We start from the raw sequence: 22,009 nt of genomic DNA on the forward strand, positions 1-22,009 counted from the left end.
CTTCCTGCAGTACACTTCTTTGTCATCCCTATTTGGTATTGGGGGAGGAGGGGAATTGTGTTTAATGTCAAAATGAAAGGAGCTCACTGCTTCTGAAATCTTGCCAAATTGGGACAGAGTGATGGACAAGCTGCAATTGCTGTAGCAAGGAAGTAGGTAGTAGTGCTGTATGACAAGAGCGAGAAAGAAAAGGAGATCCACAGTGACCTGAAATGCTAGCGCTTCAATCTAGCTGCTGAAAAGGACAAGTCACTGGCCAAACTCCCACCACATGAGGACAAACACGTATCTTGGCAAACAAAGATTTGGATGTCTTTGCACACAGGCAAACCAGATATTGGGTCACCAACACAACATGAATAGAAAAAATTTAGATTGTGAACTACTTTCTATATTCTTCTAAGGCCCAATGATCTTTGAGCCTCTATAAGACCTTATTTGTGCCTTTACCAGTAGGGGCTGCTGCACAGTCAACCACGTCTGGAGTCTGAACAATCCTCCCTGCATAGAACTGTGTACTTGCCATGTCAATGAAGACTGTGGTAACCCACACGCTCTCGCAAGAGATCATAGTGATGAACAAGATTATGATAATGATGACTAGAAATGTCCCTAGTGCTATTACGCTTAAGTGATACCTGTACATTATTGACCAAATTGGTGCTATCTGCTATTCATCTATGATGTCACTTAAAAATGAATAGCCAAATATGGTAGCCACAATTCTGGTTCTGTCCTTTTGTATTTGCAGTTTGTTTTTGCAGCCATGATCACTATTAAAGCAGCTCTTGTTCAAATCCCAACCAAAATGGCCCTTCCTAACCGTTCAAAAACTCACTACTTCCATGAGGCAGATGGCACTCTAAGGGCTTGTTGACACTTGAACTGCTACAGCGACACAGCTGCACCACTATAGCGCCTCACTGTAGACACTACCTATGCTGAGGGGAGAACCCTTCCCCTCAAAGTAATCCATCTCCCGAAGAGGCGGTAACTAGGTTGACAGAATTCTTCCATCAACGTCACGCCATCTACACTCAGGGTTAGATCAGCTTACCTATGCCACTCAGGGGTGTGGATTTTTCATGTCCCTGACTGACATAGTAAAGTCAACTTAATTGTCTAGTGTAGATCAGGCCTAAGTCAGCAAAATCATCTTGGTCTCCCATTGGTCTGTTTCCATTCAGTCTTTGCCTATTTAGACCCTCATTCAGGAAAGGATTTAAGCATGTGCTTAAGTCCATCCCTATTCAGCACAGCACTTAATCACAGACTAAACTTCAGGCAGCTGCTTAAGTCCCATTGAAGTCAATGGAAGGTAATCATGTGCCTAAATATAGCACGTGCTTAAATGCTGTATTGAATAGGGATGGCCTGCTCTCTGCTGAATTAGGGCCTTAGATTGTAAACTCTTAGAAGCAGAAGACATGTCTCTGTGTGTCTTGTACAGCACTGAAAACAGTGTTGGTGCTTATCAAGTAATAATGAGATCAAGCAGACCCTCTACATCTTTGTCATTTTGAGCACTTATGTTTTCACAGAGTAATACCATACAAATCCTATATTTGGTTTAATATATAGTTTGTCTATGACATAAAAGTAAATGCAGAATCTACATCCTCAAACATGGCAGTATTTAATCATCTCTGAAAAGGTCAGCCATGACAGGGCACAGGGCTTGTTACATACTGTGAGGCATTTTCAATTAAAAATGAAATGAGAGAATTCATAACTGGGTTGAAGTCTATGGCCCCTTTATAATATATAGGCATAAGGTCCAGGAGCACTCAAACTTAAGATACCACATAATAATGAATAATCAGATAAGATTGTGGGCCACATGAGTCTCTTGCGTTACTCCACTGGCTTATCTTTTATATTGCTCCTGGAAAATTATATTAGTCCTTTAATCAAGGCCAAATAGCAATGAGAAAAGGAAGTTGGACATTCATATGCAAAAATGAGCATACAATTGTGTGCTGATATTTGCATGTGCAATTACCATAAATGCACATATAAACAGGGCATTTGTACAGATGATTCGCCAGTTAGGGCCTGATTCAGCAAAGTTTAACATATATGGTTTCACACTTGGTTACAAAAATTTTGTTGGCTCACATTATTTTGTTCCGTTTGCATGAGATCTCTACTATATAATTAGGAAAGGAGATATATGCAAAATTAATAGTAATGGCCTCTTTCAGTCATTCCACTAGGAGCATGTTGGTCATGGTCACAAAAGTTCACATGCTTAATGTTCCTAGGTGTTGAGGAAAGAGCCAAGAGTATATTCCACATTTATTGCATGCAAACTATATCAGAACAAATCCATCATACTGTCTAAAGTGTTCAATTCAAATAAGTCATTACTCTGATTTGTTTTTATTTGGAACTGAGGCCGAATTTGGTCCTTATGAAAACAGAAGACTAACAACATCGGAGGACTTGCACATGTCAGTTGAACATTTGGGACACAGTAATTGTATGGGCAAGTGCTATATACAAAAGTGTCCGCCCAAAGACATTTCAGTCCTGGGCCTTAAAAGCACAGAGAATCAATTCTACATTTGATTTGAACATTCATATAACATTTGCAAATGCAAACCAGCTTAGATTTTGTTTGCATGTGCAAAAGCATGGATGTAACTTCAGAAGTTAGCTTGAGGGCACACTGAAAATGTGCTTCTGTGCAATAAGCCACCTCACAGAAAAAATATGAAAACATTACAAAAACAAGGAAGTAAAATATTTATTCACAGACCATTGGAATCTGTAAACTTTTATTCCAATAACTGTAGTCAGGCAAATACTTCTCCTTTGCCCCAGCTGAGGTTTCCCCAACACTAGGCATCCTGGTGGCAGACATATGCACTGACCAGTATTTCCTGTGCATGGGAGCTCCTTAGCCAAGAGGCACGCGTCTCCATTGGACTCTCCAGGCCAGTTCACCAAGAGACAAAACTGACCATTCTCACTTGGTGGAGGAGGGAGTGAAGATCCCAACAAAGCCCCTCTCCCTGCTAAGCCAAGGGAAAGAATCAAGATCCTGCCTCAGCTCCCCTTCCCCAGGCCTAGTTGCAGGGGAGGGGGAAATCCCCAACCATTCAAAAATAATGAGTACAGCCTAAGCCCCTCCACGAGATTGTTTTAAAGCTAGTCAATATTTGTAACCCAATGAGACTTAAATAAACAAGTATTGGGTTCTTTTTTTCTGTCTTCAGGTTTCTTAGCCTTCAGGGTTCATTCGCTTCAAGTTTTCTCCACAAGCAGCAGGGCTAGAAACGTACTTTTTAAAAATGAAAGCTGAGATTCTCACAAAATTCACTTGATTCCAGAAACTGAGGATTTAATAAAGATTCCAAGTTATCCCAAGCTTTGCAATAACATAGTGGGAGTTGACAACATTGCTTTCCCTGTGGATTGGAGAGAAGATCTTGGTGCAGGTCCCTCTCTCCAGACTTGAGGGGTAAGTGAAGATGTTGGCACTGACCCCACCCCAATGCCTGAGTGGGGTAGGGAGCAAAGATATTGACTGTTTCTCCTGCCATTTAGGCATAGGATCTTCCAGTACCCAAGCAGCAAGAGAGCAGGAGCAGCAGAGCCACATAAAGAGATGAGTGATGTAACGTACCAGTTGATTTGGGAGCTGCAATTGTTTATTGGGACATGGGGTGACAGTGGTGGTAATTGATGGAGCAGAGGGTAAATGTGAGTGAATGAGTGGGAGAGGGATTGAACAATTGAGCGAGGATAGTTGGATTTCAGGGAGAGAATAAATAGAGGGGCAGATTCTCAACTGGTGTAAATCAGCATAGCTCCATTGATTTGAACAAACTATTATTTCTGCTGAAATCTCTCTTAAAACTCACTCTTATGTTCTTACCTATAATTTCAGCAAGTAGCAAAGAAGCAGCTGTGTGAATTGTTGCAAAGTAGCATGCTGTAGTCGTGCCATTCTTTAGCGTTCTTCTCTATAAAAAGAATTCAGTTTTGAGCTGTATGAAAAGTGTGTCACATTGCCAAAATGACAAAACATGCAATCAGTGGTTTTAATCTGCAAGATGGCTCTACGGAATTTTGCACTGACTGGGACTGAAAGAGAAGTGAGGAGTGAAAAAATACTAATTTTATAGCAGATTCTTAATGTATTTAATGGGAAAACTATGATGGATATGGGCTGATATACAGTAACTCCTCACTTAAAGTCATCCCGGTTAACGTTGTTACGTTGCTGATCAATTAGGGAACATGCTCGTTTAAAGTTGCGCAATAATCCCTTATAACGTTGTTTGGCAGCCGCCTGCTTTGTCCACCATTTGCAGAAAGAGCAGCCCATTGCAGCTGGTTGGTGGAGGCTTGGAACCAGGGTGGACCGGCAGCCCCGCTATCAGCTCCCCGCTCCCCTAAGTTCCCTGTGTGGCAGCCGCCCAGCAGGCTATCAATTGCCAGCAGTTCAACTGTCCCTCCCCTCACTGCCATGTGCTGCTCCTGCCCTCTGCCTTGGAGCTGCTCCCGGGAGCCTCCTACTTTCTGTGCCAGGGGAGGAACAAGGGGGGCTAATGTCAGGGTGTCCCCCTCCCCCCTGCTCCTGCCCCCTCCCCCCCACTTACCCTATCTCCATAGAGCCGGGGGGTGGGGAGAGAGTGACACGACCGGGCTCAAGACGGAGGCAGCAGCTGCTGTCTCAACTTGCTGATCTACTTAAAAAGGCAATGTACTTAGAGTGGGGTCAGCGTACTTAAAGGAGCAATGCGCATCTCTCTCTCACACACACAGGGGGTGTGTCTCTCTCTTGTCTGCCATGCTGTCTCCCCTCCCTCCATTTGTGCTGCCTTGTAGAGTGTGAGGCTATATTAACAACGTGTTAACCCTTGAGGGCTCAGGCGAGTGCTAGTTCATCGTTCAGCACTAAGGCATTCCCTGGGAAATATTCCACCCTCTGACTCCACCACCTCAGCCAAGATTCACAATCATCATTGCTGTGTACAGTATTAAATTGTTTGTTTAAAACTTATACTGTGTATACATATATATAATATAGTCTTTTGTCTGGTGAAAAAAAATTCCCTGGAATCTACCCCTCCCATTTACATTAATTCTTATGGGGAAATTGGATTCGCTTAACATTGTTTTGCTTAAAGTCGCATTTTTCAGGAACATAACTACAATGTTAAGAGAGGAGTTACTGTACTTATTAGTTCAAAACTGTAATAGTTCCCTTCATCCCACAACGTATTCTTTGGATTCATGTCCTCCCTCGATGGTGAACTGCTAGGAGATAGGAGACTATCAACATCTGCTTCAGGGAGTAGGCATCTCTTAAGAAAGCTGCTGTGAGGCCTCTACTCAAGAAACCAACGTGTGATGCTGACAATACACTATCTAATCTTTCATGTTTGGGTAAGATCATAGAGAAACTGTATCTAGGTATAATCTCCCTGAAGTAGATGTTAATAGTCTTCTTTGGCTTGGGGTTGTGCAGCAGTCACTGGCTTTACTTGTGTTGATTGCATTTTTAAATGTTGGCAAAGGTGCCTTGAGCCTAGGATAGGTGATATATATGTTAATTGCTGCCTATCATGTGATGAAATGAGTTCTGATGTAAGCAACTAGGCAAAAAGACATATATTCATTATGGATAATTTGAATTAATTTATACTTAGTCTTAACTGAGAATTTCCCAACTATTTCATATTCTTTTTATGGACTTTTACAACTGTTGAAGTGGGAACTATTTTGGTGATGCACATTATATAAAGGGCTATCTAGATTCTTATATTGGTCCCCATCACATAAGTATCTTAATTTTTAGCTAAGTACACATTTAATGTAAAATACATTCTGTAATAAAGGCGATGCATCATAGATTAAATGCTGTTTCACTGAGAAACACACATTGATAAAGTCCATAAAGCTGGTATTTTCAAGTAACAGACTTGTGCAATAAGTTACTTTTTCATTAATATTACAATTTCAATGGAACTACATCGTAGTTATTATACTTGTACTAGATTGCTAAACTTGAACCAGCTTTGCAAACCACTAAAACCCTAAAAAAGAGAAGCTAAGAATACCTTGAACTTTGCTGGGTTCACACAGACCTAATCAGACTCCTAGACATCAGAATTAGAAAGATAATCTTGGTTTACAATCTTGAACAATGACAATATTCCCAATTTATTTAGTTCCTATTTTTCATAATATAAATTTTAATATAGTTCCTTAATTTTTTTTGAGTTGTACTGTCAGCTTCTGAAAGCTGATATAGTTCATTAATGTGCACTTTACCTTATAATAGTACGCAGAAGACATTTGCTGTACTTACTACAACTCTGGTGTATACTTCTTCAGCAAAATCATTATCTTTGTATTTGGCTTCTGTTGGAAATGTATATGTGTTTAACCATTCCAAAAGAGGTAGGTCTACTCTTGTTCCAGCAAATGCATACTGAGGTGCATGGATATGTGTATCAACCATTCCTGGCATGAAGAATTCACTGTTAAAAAAAAAAATCATAGTAGTTTGGACTTTTAAATAATTGCTCTTAAAGAATAACTTATGTTTTTGTTTTGTACAACATGCTTGTGTGATGGCCCCCAGCACGAATGGTCTGCGGGGTTTGAACCCCAGATGTTCAGCATCCAAAGTACAGACTTCTACTAAGGAAGTACATCCTTTTACTGTGTGCAGCATCAGGCACTCTAGGACACTGCCTTGTGCAGGGGCGGCTCTATGTTTTTTGCCGCCCCAAGCACGGCAGTCAGGCGGCCTTCGGCGGCATGCCTGCGGGAGGTCCACTGGTAACGCAGATTTGGCATCATGCCTGCGGGAGGTCCACCAGTCCCGCGCCTTCGGCGTACCCGCCGCCGATACCGCGGGACCAGCGGACCTCCCGCCGGCATGCCGCCAAAGGCCCCCTGACTGCCGTCCTCATGGCAACCAGCAGGCCACCCCTCGCGGCTTGCCGCCCCAGGCACACGCTTGCTGCGCTGGTGCCTGGAGCCGCCCCTGGCCTTGTGTCACCACAACTACCCCTCTGAGTGGACTTCCAGCACCAGAAGCCCTGGGTCATGGGCTCCATCAGGAATTAAAAGTAAATATGTCAAATATTTTTAAAATAGTAGAAAATAATAATTTTCCCCTCTTGTAGTATCACAAAACTCTTATTCTCATACTCTGAAGTTATTTTCTTGGAAACTAATTTCTATGGCTATAAATATTTCTTCCAAATGTGATGAGATCTCTAAAAAAATGCATTTGGCAATGAAGCTGAGTGAATCGTCCATAATAATGTATTTGCTGAATTTTTTCTGATTATGAAATATCATAAACCATGAATTCTGACTTATTTGTTCAACATTATTCACAAATTTCTTCATGAAACTTCCGCATTGTTAATTAAGAACATTTTATATTCAAACTTTTGAAATTTGCTCTGTTAATTTGTTCCATAAGTCACATGCTACAGTTTCTGCCCCGATTGGGTGACATATGTAACTAACCTACACAGCATGTATTTTGAATATTACAATTAAGTATACAACTCAAAATTCACATTTGCCAAATATTCAAGCATTTTTGTTTCAAATTTGCTTTTCATTACTATTTTGATAATAAATATTGACAATTTGAATGTTCTCAAAGCACAAACGCAAGAATTGCAAGTATGGTTGAATCAAAATTCATTTTTGAATTTGGATGAATATTGGCAGAATTTTGTTTGTATGTGTTATTTGCTTAACTGTTCAATAGTGTGAAATGTACAAATGTGTCATATTTTGAAATCTATACCTCAGTCTTATCAGACAGGTAGCTAACACAAACAGACATCATGCTAACTGACAGCTGAGCCAGAATTTTAAAGTGAAGTGTTACCCCCACTTATTAACTCTGCTGTGTTTTCCACCAGGATCAACTGGCACAGCCTGCTGCCAACAAAATGGACAACAGAATGTAAATTTACACTACTAAAAAAGATAGAGAATATTGTTTACAGTTATGCAAAAAGCATAGGTTATTTGTCAAGCCTAAATATGGCTTTACAATCTGAGAGTTATGAATCAGTTACCACAATTCACTCATTGCTAAACTCCCAACTCAAGGAATGACAAAAGCGTATTCACTGCCCACATTTAGGGCCCAATCCAAAATGCCTTGCATAGGCAAAACCACAAAGGACAGAATGGAGTCTGGATCCATAAGTGCAAATACATATGTAATACTTCAGCCATCCAGGGAACAAATTGAAACCAAAATGACTAAATGAACTTAAATACAATACCTACTGACTACTAAGCTCTCTTATATCAGATGCTTTGAAGCCCCACTTCTTAGCTAGTTGCTCTTGCTGATCTGCTTGCTCCAAAAACACAATCTAAAGGAGAAAAACAAAATAGTTAAATGTTTTAATATTGCATTTAAATATATACACAACATTAACATCACATGATGACAAAACAGTAATCATTTTACAACATCTGATTTTAAGTGCATATTTCTTTACAGCAGAAATGTAAAAGTACATAATGTGCTTGTATTAAAACATCTGTTCTACCTGATTTCCCAGGTCTGACTTTGAAATGCCTACTCATGGTCCACTAAGCAAACCAAACCACCTTGTACCTGCAACTTCTTATGGGAAGTGAATCCAGGCACTATCTACACTCAATAACAAGTCCATCACTATGGCCTGGTCTACACTACAAGTTTAGGTCGACTTTAGCAGCGTTAAATCGAATTAAGCCTGGACACGTCCACACGACGAAGCCCTTTCTTTCGACTTAAATGGCCCTTTAAACCGGTTTCTTTACTCCACCTCCGACGAGGGGATTAGCGCTAAAATCGGCCTTTGCGGGTCGGATTTGGGGTAGTGTGGATGGAATTCGACGTTATTGGCCTCCGGGAGCTATCCCACAGTGCTTCATTGTGACCGCTCTGGACAGCACTCTCAACTCAGATGCACTGACCAGGTAGACAGGAAAAGCCCCGTGAACTTTTGAATTTAATTTCCTGTTTGCCCAGCGTGGAGAGCACAGGTGACCATGCAGAGCTCATCAGCACAGGTAACCATGATGGAGTCCCAGGATCGCAAAAGAGCTCCAGCATGGACAGAACGGGAGGTACAGGATCTGCTCCCCATATGGGGAGACGAATCAGTGCTAGCTGAACTCCGTAGCAGTAAACGAAATGGCAAAATATTAGAAAAAGTCTCAAAGGCCATGAAGGACAGAGGCCATAACAGGGACGCACAGCAGTGCCGCGTGAAAATTAAGGAGCTAAGGCAAGCCTACCACAAAGCCAGAGAGGCAAACGGAAGGTCTGGGGCAGAGCCGCAAACATGCCGCTTCTACGCGGAGCTGCATGCCATTCTAGGGGGTGCAGCCACCACTACCCCAACCATGTGCTTTGACTCTGTCAATGGAGAAACACGCAACAGGGAAGTGGGTTCGGGGTACGCGGAAGATGATGATGATGAAGACAATGAAGATAGCTCACAGCAAGGAAGCGGAGAAACCGGTTTCCCCAACAGCCAGGATATGTTTATCACCCTGGACCTGGAACCAGTAACCCCCGAACTCACCCAAGGCGTGCTCCCAGACCCTGAGGGCACACAAGGGACCTCTGGTGAGTGTACTTTTGTAAATATTACACATGGTTTAAAAGCAAGCGTGTTTAATGATTAATGATTAATTTGCCCTGGCAATCGCGGCCAGTACAGCTACTGGAAAAGTCTGTTAACGTGTAGGGGGATGGAGCGGAAATCCTCCAGGGACATCTCCAGAAAGCTCTCCTTCATGTACTCCCAAAGCCTTTGCAAAAGGTTTCTGGGGAGGGCTGCCTAATCCCGTCCGCCATGGTAGGACACTTTACCACGCCAGGCCAGTAGCACGTAGTCTGGAATCATTGCATAACAAAGCATGGCAGCGTATGGTCCCGGTGTTTGCTGGCATGCAGACAACATCCATTCCTTATCTCTCTTTGTTATCCTCAGGAGAGTGATATCATTCACGGTCACCTGGTTGAAACGGGGTGATTTTATTAAGGGGACATTCAGAGGTGCCCGTTCCTGCTCGGCTGAACAGAAATGTTCCCCGCTGTTAGCCACGCGGTGGGGGGGGGAGGGGTGAAGTGATCATCCCAGAGAATTGGGGTGTGTGTGTGTGGGGGGGGTAGTTGGGTTTGTGCTGCATGTTAACCCGGAAACCCGAGCCCCTCCTTTTACATTGCAAACCCATTTTAAATGGCCAACCCAATGGGTCCTTGGTATGGGACATGAGGGCGCTGCTGTTTGAAACCATTCCCACATGTTATGAAGGTTAAAAAATGCCAAAAGACTGTGGCTTACCATGGCTGCCTGCAAGCTGAATTCTGTTGCCTGGCACTGCGTGAGTGATCTCTCACACCAAACCGGCAGGCCCTCAATATAAGAGGAAAAATGTGACCTTGTAACGAAAGCACATGTGCTGTGTAATGTGAACAGCAAAATTTAACGTGAAAGAGTGTACCCATTGTTCTCTAAAATGTGTCTTTTTTAACCACCTCTCCCTTCTCCTCCACCAGCTGCAAATGTTTCTCCTTCACAGAGGCTAGCGAAGATCAGAAGGAGAAAACGGTGGACTCGGGATGATATGTTCACGGAGCTCCTGATGTCCTCCCACGCTGAAAGAGCACAGCAGAATGCGTGGAGGCAGTCAATGTCAGACTACAGAAAAGCACAATATGAACGAGAGGAGAGGCGGCGGGCTGAATCGCGGGCTGAACAGAGCAAGTGGCGGGCTGAAGATGATAGGTGGCGTCAGCTTGCAGACAGAAGGCAAGAGTCGATGCTCCGGCTGCTGGAGCATCAAACTGATATGCTCCAGCGTATGGTTGAGCTGCAGGAAAGGCAGCAGGAGCAGAGACCGCCGCTACAGCCCCTGTGAAACCAACAGCCCTCCTCCCCAAGTCCCATTGCCTCCTCACCCAGACGCCCAAAAACACGGTGGGGGGGCCTCCGGCCACCCAGTCACTCCACCCCAGATGATTGCCCGAGCATCGGAAGGCTGGCCTTCAATAAGTGTTAAAGTTTTAAAGTTTTAAACTGCAGTGTGTCCTTTTCCTTCCCTCCTCCCCCACCCCTCCCGGGCTACCTTGGCAATTATCCCCCTAGTTGTGTGATGAATTAATAAAGAATGCATGAATGTGAAGTAACAATGACTTTATTGCCTCTGCAAGCGGTGCTCGAAGGGGGGAGGGGAGGGTGGGGTGGTTGGTTTACAGGGAAGTAGAGTGAACCGGATGGGGGGGGGCGGAGGGTTCATCAAGGAGAAACAAACAGAAGTTTCACACCGTAGCCTGGCCAGTCACAAAACTAGTTTTCAAAGCTTCTCTGATGCGCACGGCGCCCTGCTGTACTCTTCTAACCGCCCTGGTGTCTGGCTGTGCGTAACCAGCGGCCAGGCGATTTGCCTCAACCTCCCACCCCGCCATAAATGTCTCCCCCTTACTCTCACAGATATTGTGGAGCGCACAGCAAGCAGCAATAACAATGGGGATATTGTTTTCGCTGAGGTCTGAGCGAGTCAGTAAGCTGCGCTAGTGCGCTTTTAAACGTCCAAATGCACATTCCACCACCATTCGGCACTTGCTCAGCCTATAGTTGAACAGGTCCTGACTACTGTCCAGGCTGCCTGTGTATGGCTTCATGAGCCATGGCATTAAGGGGTAGGCTGGGTCCCCAAGGATCACAATAGGCATTTCAACATCCCCAACGGTTATTTTCTGGTCCGGGAAGAAAGTCCCTTCCTCCAGCTTTCAAAACAGACCAGAGTGCCTGAAGACGCGAGCATCATGTACCTTTCCCGGCCATCCCACGTTGATGTTGGTGAAACGTCCCTTGTGATCCACCAGGGCTTGCAGCAGCATTGAAAAGTACCCCTTGCGGTTTATGTACTCGGTGGCTTGGTGCTCCGGTGCCAAGATAGGGATATGGGTTCCGTCTATCGCCCCACCACAGTTTGGGAATCCCATTGCAGCAAAGCCATCCACTATGGCCTGCACATTTCCCAGAGTCACTACCCTGGATATCAGCAGGTCTTTGATTGCCCTGGCAACTTGGATCACAGAAGCCCCCACAGTAGATTTGCCCACTCCAAATTGATTCCCGACTGACCGGTAGCTGTCTGGCGTTGCAAGCTTCCACAGGGCTATCGCCACTCGCTTCTCAACTGTGAGGGCTGCTCTCATCCTGGTATTCTGGCGCTTCAGGGCAGGGGAAAGCAAGTCACAAAGTTCCATGAAAGTGGCCTTACACATGCGAAAGTTTCGCAGCCACTGGGAATCGTCCCACACCTGCAACACGATGCGGTCCCACCAGTCTGTGCTTGTTTCCCGGGCCCAGAATCGGCGTTCCACGGCATGAACCTGCCCCAGTAACACCATGATTTGCACATTGCTGGGGCCCGTACCTTGTGTGAGGGCTATGTCCATGTCAATTTCCTCATCATTCTCGTCGCCGTGCTGCAATCGCCTCATTGGCTGGTCCTGGTTTTGCTTTGGCATGTCCTGACTCTGCATATGCTCCAGGACAATGCGTGTGGTGTTCATAGTGCTCATAATTGCCGCGGTGATCTGAGCGGGCTCCATGATCCCAGTGCTATGGCATCTTGTCTGAAAAAAGGCGCGAAACTGATGGAGGGAGGGAGGGGCAACTGACGACATGGCGTACAGGTACAGGGTATTAAAATCAACAAAGGTGGCTGTGCATCAGGGAGAAACACAAACTGTCACACAGAATGGCCCCCCCTCCCCAAAGATTGAACTCAAAACCCTGGGTTTAGCAGGCCGTTGATTTCACGGAGGGAGGGGGAAGCAAATGAATACATCTATTTTTTACATCTTAAGCTGGCAGCAGACGGTGCAGCATGACTGATAGCCCTCGGCATCTTCTGGGTGCTTGGCAGAAGATACTGTACTACGACTGCTAGCCATCATCGTCAAGACGGTTCAACAGGACTGCCGGCAGGACTGAGTCTCCAGGAGACAAAGCATGTCTGCCCAGGTGCCTCTGATTGAACTGGAATACGACGATGACGGATACCAGTCGTAATACACCATCTACTGCCAAAAGGCAAGGGGCTGCTGCTGTGTAGCAATGCGGCCACACGTCTGCCAGCACCCAGATAGCCGATGAAGGCTACCAGTCATACTGCACCGTCTATTGCCAAAAGGCAATTAGCTGCTGCTGTGTAGCAATGCAGTACCACGTCTGCTGACACCCAGATGACATATGGTGACGGTGAGCTGAGCTGAGCTGAGCAGGCTCCATGCTTGCCGTGGTATGTCGTCTGCACAGGTAACCCAGGTAAAAAGGCGCGAATCAACTGTCTGCCGTTGCTCTGACGGAGGGGGAGGGGCCTCACGACATGTACCCAGAACCCACCGTGACACTGTTTTGCATGATCAGGCATTGGGATCTCAACCCAGAATTCCAATGGGCGGCGGAGACTGTGGGAACTGTGGGATAGCTACCCACAGTGCAACGCTCCGGAAGTCGACGCTAGCCTCGGTACTGTGGACACGGTCCGCCGACTTAATGCACTTAGAGCATTTTATATGGGGACACACACAATCGACTGTATAAAACCGATATCTATAAAACCGGCTTCTATAAATTTGATCTAATTTCGTAGTGTAGACATACCCTATGTGATTGGCATAGTTCCAGCATCCACCTTCACACTTCATGACAGCTGGTGTACAACAATTCTGCTAGTAGTTGTGGGTTTCTCAGCTTACAGCTCTATGCAGGGCCAGCTCTAGGCACCAGCATTCCAAGCATGTGCTTGGAGCGGCCCTTTTCAAGGGGCGGCACTCCGGGCCCTTTTTTTTTATTTTTGCTTCGGTGGCGGCACTCCGCCTCCCCCCCCCCCTTTTTTTTTTGCTTGGGGCGGCAAAAAACCTGGAGCCGGCCCTGGCTCTATGGATCCGTTTTAGCACCTGCACTGTTCAATCTCTATATCAGCAACACTGCAGTCATATCATCCTGTAAATTCATCTATGCAGATGATATTGTGCTAGCAACGCAAGCATCCTCTCTGAAGGCCGCAGAAAAGGTTACGAAAAATGACTTCCAGATGCTTGAGACGTATTTCAAAGCTTGGCAACTGAAACCCTTTGAAAACACTCATCTCTGCCTTCCACTTGAACAGCCACGAGGCCAAAGTGACACTGAAAGTGGACTTTTGTGGTCTGCCTTTATTGCATGACCACAATCCATGGTACCTTGGAGTTACCCTCGATCGGATGCCAAGCTATTGCCAATACCTTGACACCACCAAAAAGAAGGGTTAACATCATTCAGAAGCTTGCTGACACATCCTGGGGATGTGATGCCTGTGTGGGATGGTGCTAAATTAGTGTGGCCATACTGAATGAATGGTGTGAGCATGACTTAAACATGGGTGAATGGCTGCAGAGGATCCTGGGAGCAGGTTCCCTTTAGGCAGAAGCATATTTGATAAAGAACTAGCAAAGTCTGCATGTATGATCAATATTGAACCTATTGGTCAGCAAATATGGGCCCATGCATAAGTAAATATCACATGCATAAAGTCACATGCATAAAGTTCCAGCATGGAGCACAGGTCGACCTGGTTGTAATGACCTTATAAAGAACCAGAGTGAATGACTGATAAGTGAGTAAACGTGGGGTGAGCTTCGTTTGGTACCACCCTCCCCAGCCCTTTCTAAAACACTAATTAGGTAAAATTAGTAACAATACACCCACTGGGCATGCTTTTAAGACATGTGACTCCTTTGAGGAAAAAGAGTATAAGAATCAAGCAAAGTAAATTAATGTGGTTGGGATTCCTTAATTGACGGTTGAAGAAGCAACACTGCCAGACAGAGTAGCCAAAACTCTGCTCCGTGGGCTCGACTAGGACTGTGAACCAGAGGGGTCTCAAGGCAACCAAGGCCTTGCCTCAAGGGAATCTGAGACAGACCAGAGGGCTGAGAAGAACAGACCAGGAAGGAAGAAGCCATCTATGAAATTGGTAACCACCTTCTCTGCTTGCCAAGCAGGAACTGTGTCAGGCTAGCACAGGGCCTGGTTCTGTGTGTTTGTGAAAGAGAGACTCGTTAGGAGGAATGTATAGCTCTTAATGTCTAACATAGGAGTTATGTACTTAATATAACCCTTTACCGCTTGTGTAATTTCTTCTCAATAAAATGCTGTGTATTGAAGATAATTACTGTGGACCTTTTTCACTGGTATGACAGTAATCTGCTCCACCGGGAGCCAGTAAAGATCCATTTCAGGGGTAGTAGCACCCCCTATTGTCAACAGCATGCACACTTCGAATGTCAGTACAAGCTCTTGTTTTGTCACCAGTGGAGTACTGCGCACCAGTTTGGTGCAGCAGCTTCCCCACCATTCTCGTTGATTCTGCCTTCCCTGTAGGAAGGGGCCTGCACTCAACTGCATTCAGACAATGCATGGAAGGTGTAGGTATTTCTTCCACAAATACAAAATCCAAGAACCACCAAATTGTAACTGTGGTGAAATACAAACCGTGCAACACATCACAGACAACTGCCTTATTCACACTTACAGTGGTGGTACAAAGGGGATTCACCTAGCTACCCCAAAAGCATTAGAATGGCTTTCAAATCTTAAAATACAATTATAATCCCAGCCCATTGCTTTTCAAATGCCATATGAAAGAAGAGGCAGCTCTATGGTGGCCTTACTGGAACTCAAATTTACAGTATCCAGCAACATAAGGGTCAAAAGAATTGCCTAACATAAATATAAGGGAATAAGATATAATGCTAAAGCAACTTTATACGGGCATAATTGCATCAACCCTAGGGGGCTGTACAATATTAACTATTCTAATTTCTAAACGTATATAGTTATAGTGGTACAAAAACTGTACATTGATCAGTCCTTAGACAAGATTTAATAACCGATGTAAACACACAATAAGATGGAGCAGGGAAAGGGAGGACAAGGACAACAAAACAGCAAAAAACCCACCCATGGTTTAACATGGACCAGATAGGTACCTGGATACGTGGTGGTTATAAGTTAGTTTTATTTAATGAAAAGATATAAATAAGGGTCTCCCTGGAGAAAATCTAAGAATTTTTAAACGATAACTAAGATTTTAATTGAAAAAGCTGATTTTTTTTTTTTCAGAATCTTGCGTATTTTTGAATAGTGTGTGATTGCAGATTTTTCACTAAGTTCCTCTGGAACCTTAGGACACTACAATAAAATAAATATTTAACAACAATCAGAAAAGTGTAATAATCCATTGACACTTCAGATAAGGCAACATCTCTCTCTCTCTTTTTTGAAAGCATGTTTGGTGTGTTCAGCCAGTTCAATCAGTTGGACACCTGCAGGTGTTTTATAGTCCAGACCTATTGAAATTTCTGATGAGCAATAAAGAAAATGTCACAGAGATACTGAAGTAAAAATGGATGGGGAATGACTAATGCTAGCTGCTGAACAAAGTAAGTAAGAGACAAACATGAACTACCAGATGGCAAATGCTGGAAACAGACTTGTTGCCATGGAATGGGAGTGGGTATTTTATTCATAGCAAACCATTACTCAAGATGTTTTGAAATGATTCAGTTCTGGAACAACAGAAAGCTTTACTGTAATCAGTCAAGTAGAATTCATCTTAGCAGAAATATACAGTCCCTAAAGACAGAAAAATTAGGCAATAACATAGGGCTGTGTGAAAGGTTAGTCTAGAACCATGAATGAAATTAAAGCAGAGTAAGGGTGGGTTCTAGTACTTCCCCTGAAAATCTACCTAGGTCAATGAACATTCATAAACGTGGACTCATGCTGTTCATACAAACGTAGGTTCCCCACAAGGCATCACCTACACAGCCATCAAGTATCTTTGTTTTTGAGTTTTATGTGCCTGTGTATAGCAACTGACACCTAATTAATAATGGTCGCTGGGTCATATTTTTCATTATTCTGCAGTCATTGCATGTGCAGTCATTGACATCAATAGAAAGTGGATGCAAAATGCTGCCATATCAAAATGGTCATGTACTGCACTCTTCTTGCACTGGTGCAATCAATTACACTGGAAAATCAGGGCCTCTGTGTCTGCGAAAGAACTAGAGATCAACCAGGGACTTTATGATGCAAGAGAATTTTTTAATTACTTCCTAACAGTTCAAATAGGTGAATGCACCATGGAAATTAATTCAAACTGTTATTTTCAAAGGAATCAGATAAAATCCTTTTTCCCACCCAAGTACAGTTACATGATCTGGAACTAGTTCTCCCATATGGCCAGGGTGGATTGGTTGTACCAATGATAGAATGCTAAATGGGGACTGGTGCCCAGTTTCAATCTAGTGCACTGTAATAGAAAGAAATGGAATTTTCAGATTAACCTAGATACCAATGGTACTTCTGATCGGTACCAAGAAGAGATTGCCAGTACTCATGAGTACCTTTTGTCTTTCTGAAGTTATTAAAAACGTAGAATGAGTTAATACAATTCTGTATAATTCAAAATAGAATTGAAGTTTTCCACATCAATCACTCACCCATAATTCCTGGTAGCCTAAAGCATTTGGGACCCAACTTTTGCAGTGTGGGAAACTTAGAGAGAAAATTGCTTTACAGGTTTGTTTATAGGTGCGGCTCTTATTTCATGGGAGCAATAAGTTGAAATCGCACACTCCTACCTTTTTCACTACCTACTACTTCATATGTAAATACAAATCAGAATAGAAACAAGCCCAAACTTCCATTTGATTATACTGAAGTACAGTAGTAACTGACTCTCCACTGCTGAATAGAGGTGGTAAGTCATTTATGTATCTTTTTTTCCTCCTTAGAGAATAAACCTTTCTAAATAAGCTACGTCACCAATGAGAGATGAATTTAAACATGATTTATTTCAGCTCATAACTAGTCTGAAGTTTGCAGTCACGTTCCAACGCATTTCAGTATGGTCATTAGTATTTTTATTTATTTATTTATTATTTATATAGCAACCAAAACCAGGCTTGGCACTTCATGGATGAGGTTGCAAATCTGAGGTCCCAATCCTGCAAAGATTTGAATCCCACAGAAGTCAATTAGGACAATTCACATACTTAAAGTTAAACATGTGTGTAAGTCTTTGCAAGATTGAAGCCTAACTTTAGACAGAAAGGGACACACCAGTATAACGTACAGAAGAGGTGGGATGGGGAAAAGGTCAACAGCAATAAGATCACATGGTTATTCAACCGAGGCAAGTTCACATCTAATGGTTTAATTAAATTACTATCAATTTATGGTGATATTTACAGAATCTGTTTTACCTCAACCAGGCTAAATAAGCTTCATCTTGGCAGATGCACTTTGCACCAAATGTCATTAGCCCATCTTTATATGGCTGGACTTTTCCCATCTTGGATTTTTATATATTATCAATGTAAGTATGGTTTGTTTTGGATATTTCTCTTTCTGGGCATAATACAGATTCCCTTGAATTTAATGCCTAAACTCTCATTAACCTCAGTGGAAGCAGATTTGGGCCTTCTTTCTCTCTTGGCTGTAGAAAAATGGTTAGATTTTCTATCATTTTTATTAATGGGAAATATGAATAGTTGAAATTTTAATAAAAATATAATGGTGTGGAGAAAGGAAATAGAGGAAGAGAGATTACAGAAGGCACTTTTTAAAAAAATTATCCACACTTTGTGAGTGTAAGCCACATCCACAAGTATGAACACACTAAGTTGACTCTTGAACAACAATGGTTACTAGTGAGTAACCCATCTTTCTGAGCAATGCAGCTATCCCAAACTCATGCCACTAAAAACTTTATACCATACCTTATCACCATGCATTCTCTATTGAACTTGTACCTTTAAATATGTCACTGGCACTTTGCTTGTTTATCTGTCTTTCCCAGGAGGCTTTTAAAAACCAAAACAGACAACTATGTTTTGTTTTGTTAAAAGCCCATAAAATTGTTTCCTTCTTTCTTCCAAATGTGAATTTTTCCACAAAACTTCACTGGCCCAAGGCTTAATATGGATAATATTCAGTCCTGGTCCAGTGCATACATAAATTCTATTATCTCGCAAAACATCAGGGCTAGTATTTGGTCTTGAGACTCCATCCTTTCTCATGCTTCTATCTTTATCGGATTATGAGATTATCAGACTTTAAAATTACAACATTAGAAAAAATTGTAGAGCAAAATATAAAAACTATTTTTAATATCTTAAATTTTAAGTGATAATTTTTCTTGCCTTCAACCAGGGCCGGCTCTAGGCACCAGCAAAACAAGCTGGTGCTTGGGGCGGCACATTTTTAGGGGCGGCATGGCCGGCGCCAGAATGCCGCCCCTAAAAATGTGCCCCGGCCGCCCTAGCTCACCTCCGCTGCTGCTGCCGCTCGCATGCCACGGCGTGGGAAACAGCTGATTCGTGCGCCGCTACTCCCCCTCCCTCCAGGCTTGAGAGCCTGGGAGGGAGGGGGAGACTCCGAGTGGCCGTGGCGCGGGCGCCGCTTCTCCCCCTCCCTCCCTCCTAGGCTTGAGAGCCTGGGGGGAGGAGGCAGGGCTGGGGATTTGGGGAAGGGGCGGAGTTGAGGCGAGGCCGGGGGTGAGGTAATTAAAAAACGGGGGGGGACCAAAATTGTTTTTGCTTTGGGCGGCAAAAATCCTAGAGCCGGCCCTGCCTTCAACCATCTGTACAATTATACTAATGATAGTGAGAAAAATCAAGGTCTCACTGATCACCATACTTGGGATCAGGAAGGAATTTTCCATGGGTCAGATTGGCAGAGACTCTGGGAGGTTTTCGCCTTCCTCTGCAGCATGGGTCACTTGCAGGTTTAAACTCGTGTAAATGGTGGATTCTCTGTACCTTGAAGTCTTTAAATCAGGATTTGAGGATTTCAGTAACTCAGCCAGAGGTTAGGAGTCTATTACAGAAGTAGATGGACTAGGTTCTGTGGCTTACAATGTGCAGGAGGTCAGACTAGAGGATCATGATGATCCCTTCTGACCTTAAAGTCTCTGAGGGCAAGGAGATGAAAAAATTAAGACCATTAAAAAAACAACTCTAAAACCTCTGTAAAATATGGAATAAACAGAATATATGATGGTATGGTAAGAAAGAAGTGGATTTTTTGGCAGTTGTTTTAGATGACTTGTATAACTACTGCAAAGTCATTCTAAATTCATGCTAATAAAACCATCATAAAACCCCATACTATCCTGTTTAATTGCAATACACATTTGAAAATGTACAACTGAGCATGCACAGTATTACATTCCATTAAATTGTTAGCTGCCCACTTAAAGATCAACATACTACACATCTTTGCCTAGCTTGTTAAATGAGCAACTGGTTAGAAAAACATTTGCTGGCTCAACAAACTGATAAACTGAGATGGTCAAACCAGCAGAGTTTGTATGCTACGCAAGACAAATAGCAGAAAACGGCACTCACAAGATCGTCTGGTGAAGGCAGAAATGTCTGTGAACTGCACAAGCCAATTATGTTCCACTTTTTATTATTTTTAATAAACCATAGGAACTTAAATGCAAAAGAATGTTTACTGAAATATGAAGGTTGTCAGTCTAAACATTCAAAGGTTAAGAAATTACAAATTAAGGTTGCTCTAGCTATGCTAAAGTCAGCTATATAGATGAAGTAGTCTTAACTATAAACCTTAATGTATTACTTTTACTATTAACAACTTTTAAAATACACAGAGTATGTAATACAAATGAGTTAATGTTGCTGGAGTAACCTTAGCGGTGGAGTTTCCAGAGCTTGAGTGCTTTTTGTGTGCCTGATCTCGCAGCTCTGGGGCTTAGTTATGGCTCTTAGAAGTGTGCAAGGATGGAATGAGCTATAGTGCCTGCATGGCAGTAGCTGAAGCATTACGCTTGCATAGAACAGGGACAGATAGGCTAATACCTCCAGGGAGAGGAGTGTTTTCAGCAATGACATGGCTAAAAAAGATGTACTGTCTCCTCCCCTAACATTGACTTCTGGGCATTGACTGGATGTAGGAAGATTAGGACCCTGGCTGTGACCCAAACCACCCAGCCACCACCCTCTGAGTGTGCAATGTCACTGGCGAAGCTAGGTGTGTCCCCCATTGATGCAAAGGAGTCATTCTAGAGGGTTGCACACTTCGCTGCTTATGGAGGCTGAGCTGTACACCCAAAGAGGGAAAGCAGCATCTTAAGCAGCTGCCTGCAATATGTGTAGGCCGCAGCAGAGGCACCACAGATATTACCTTTGCTCAGCATCAAAGGGGCACTCTGTGGGCCTGATTTTCCTCTCTCACCAATGGAAATCAATCTTTTATGGTTTTCTGATTTTCACCCAAATCATTAGGGTTCTGTCTATTGGTGCCTTGAACATCCCTGGAAATTTTGGGACTGATTGCATGTGCAGTGCCACAACCCTTCAGGCTAAAGTTTGTGATTGCTTAGGAGCCACCAGAATTGTTTGTTGCAGTAGGGAGTGGGAGGGGCAGGAACTTACTCTCTATCCCAGAACCAAAATGCCCTGCCCTCCTAGAGCACCACCCAGCTAAAGATCTCAAAGAGCTTTACAGGCCTCAGGGAATTCCCCTTCCCACCATACCCAGGCCAACTGGATGCAAAGGAAAAGAAGATTCATTACCATCAATTCCTGCTGCCTTGATCCCCTCCTTCTCTGCCTCTCTGTCCTGGATCTCCCCAGCATGCAACCTCCATGAAGCCCACACCCAAGCTGCCATTGAATACTCTGTTTTTTCATCCCTTCCCCACATGCTAACTAAATTCTACTCCCTTCTTAAGTCATCTCTCCTCTTGACTCCTGCAACTGCCTCCTCTCTGGCCCAGCTGAGATGTGCTCCCACTTGGCTCAGCCAAAGTGCTGCTGCTAAAATCACCTTTCTCCTCTGCGGTTCTGTTCATATCACTCACTTCTTCAGAGTCTCCACTGTCGTCCTTCTGCTTCCTGCATCTGGGTCAGACT

General features: G+C 43.5%; 1 protein-coding gene across 1 annotated transcript in view; it reads right to left on the reverse strand.

Moving 5' to 3' along the window:
- The window catches only part of GDA (guanine deaminase), a 54,763-nt gene that overhangs the window by 28,075 nt on the left and 4,679 nt on the right, over positions 1–22,009 (reverse strand). The window contains exons 2-4 of the mRNA XM_026652439.2: positions 8,287–8,375; positions 6,326–6,497; positions 3,884–3,971 (exon numbers count right to left, since the gene is read on the reverse strand). Of these exons, the coding sequence (XP_026508224.1) occupies positions 3,884–3,971; positions 6,326–6,497; positions 8,287–8,375 (349 nt within the window). The remainder of the gene's footprint in view (positions 1–3,883; positions 3,972–6,325; positions 6,498–8,286; positions 8,376–22,009) is intronic.

The sequence above is a fragment of the Terrapene carolina genome, unplaced genomic scaffold, assembly GCF_002925995.2.
Source record: "Terrapene carolina triunguis isolate 2854851 unplaced genomic scaffold, T_m_triunguis-2.0 Scaffold113, whole genome shotgun sequence".
NCBI classification, from domain to species: Eukaryota; Metazoa; Chordata; order Testudines; family Emydidae; genus Terrapene; species Terrapene triunguis.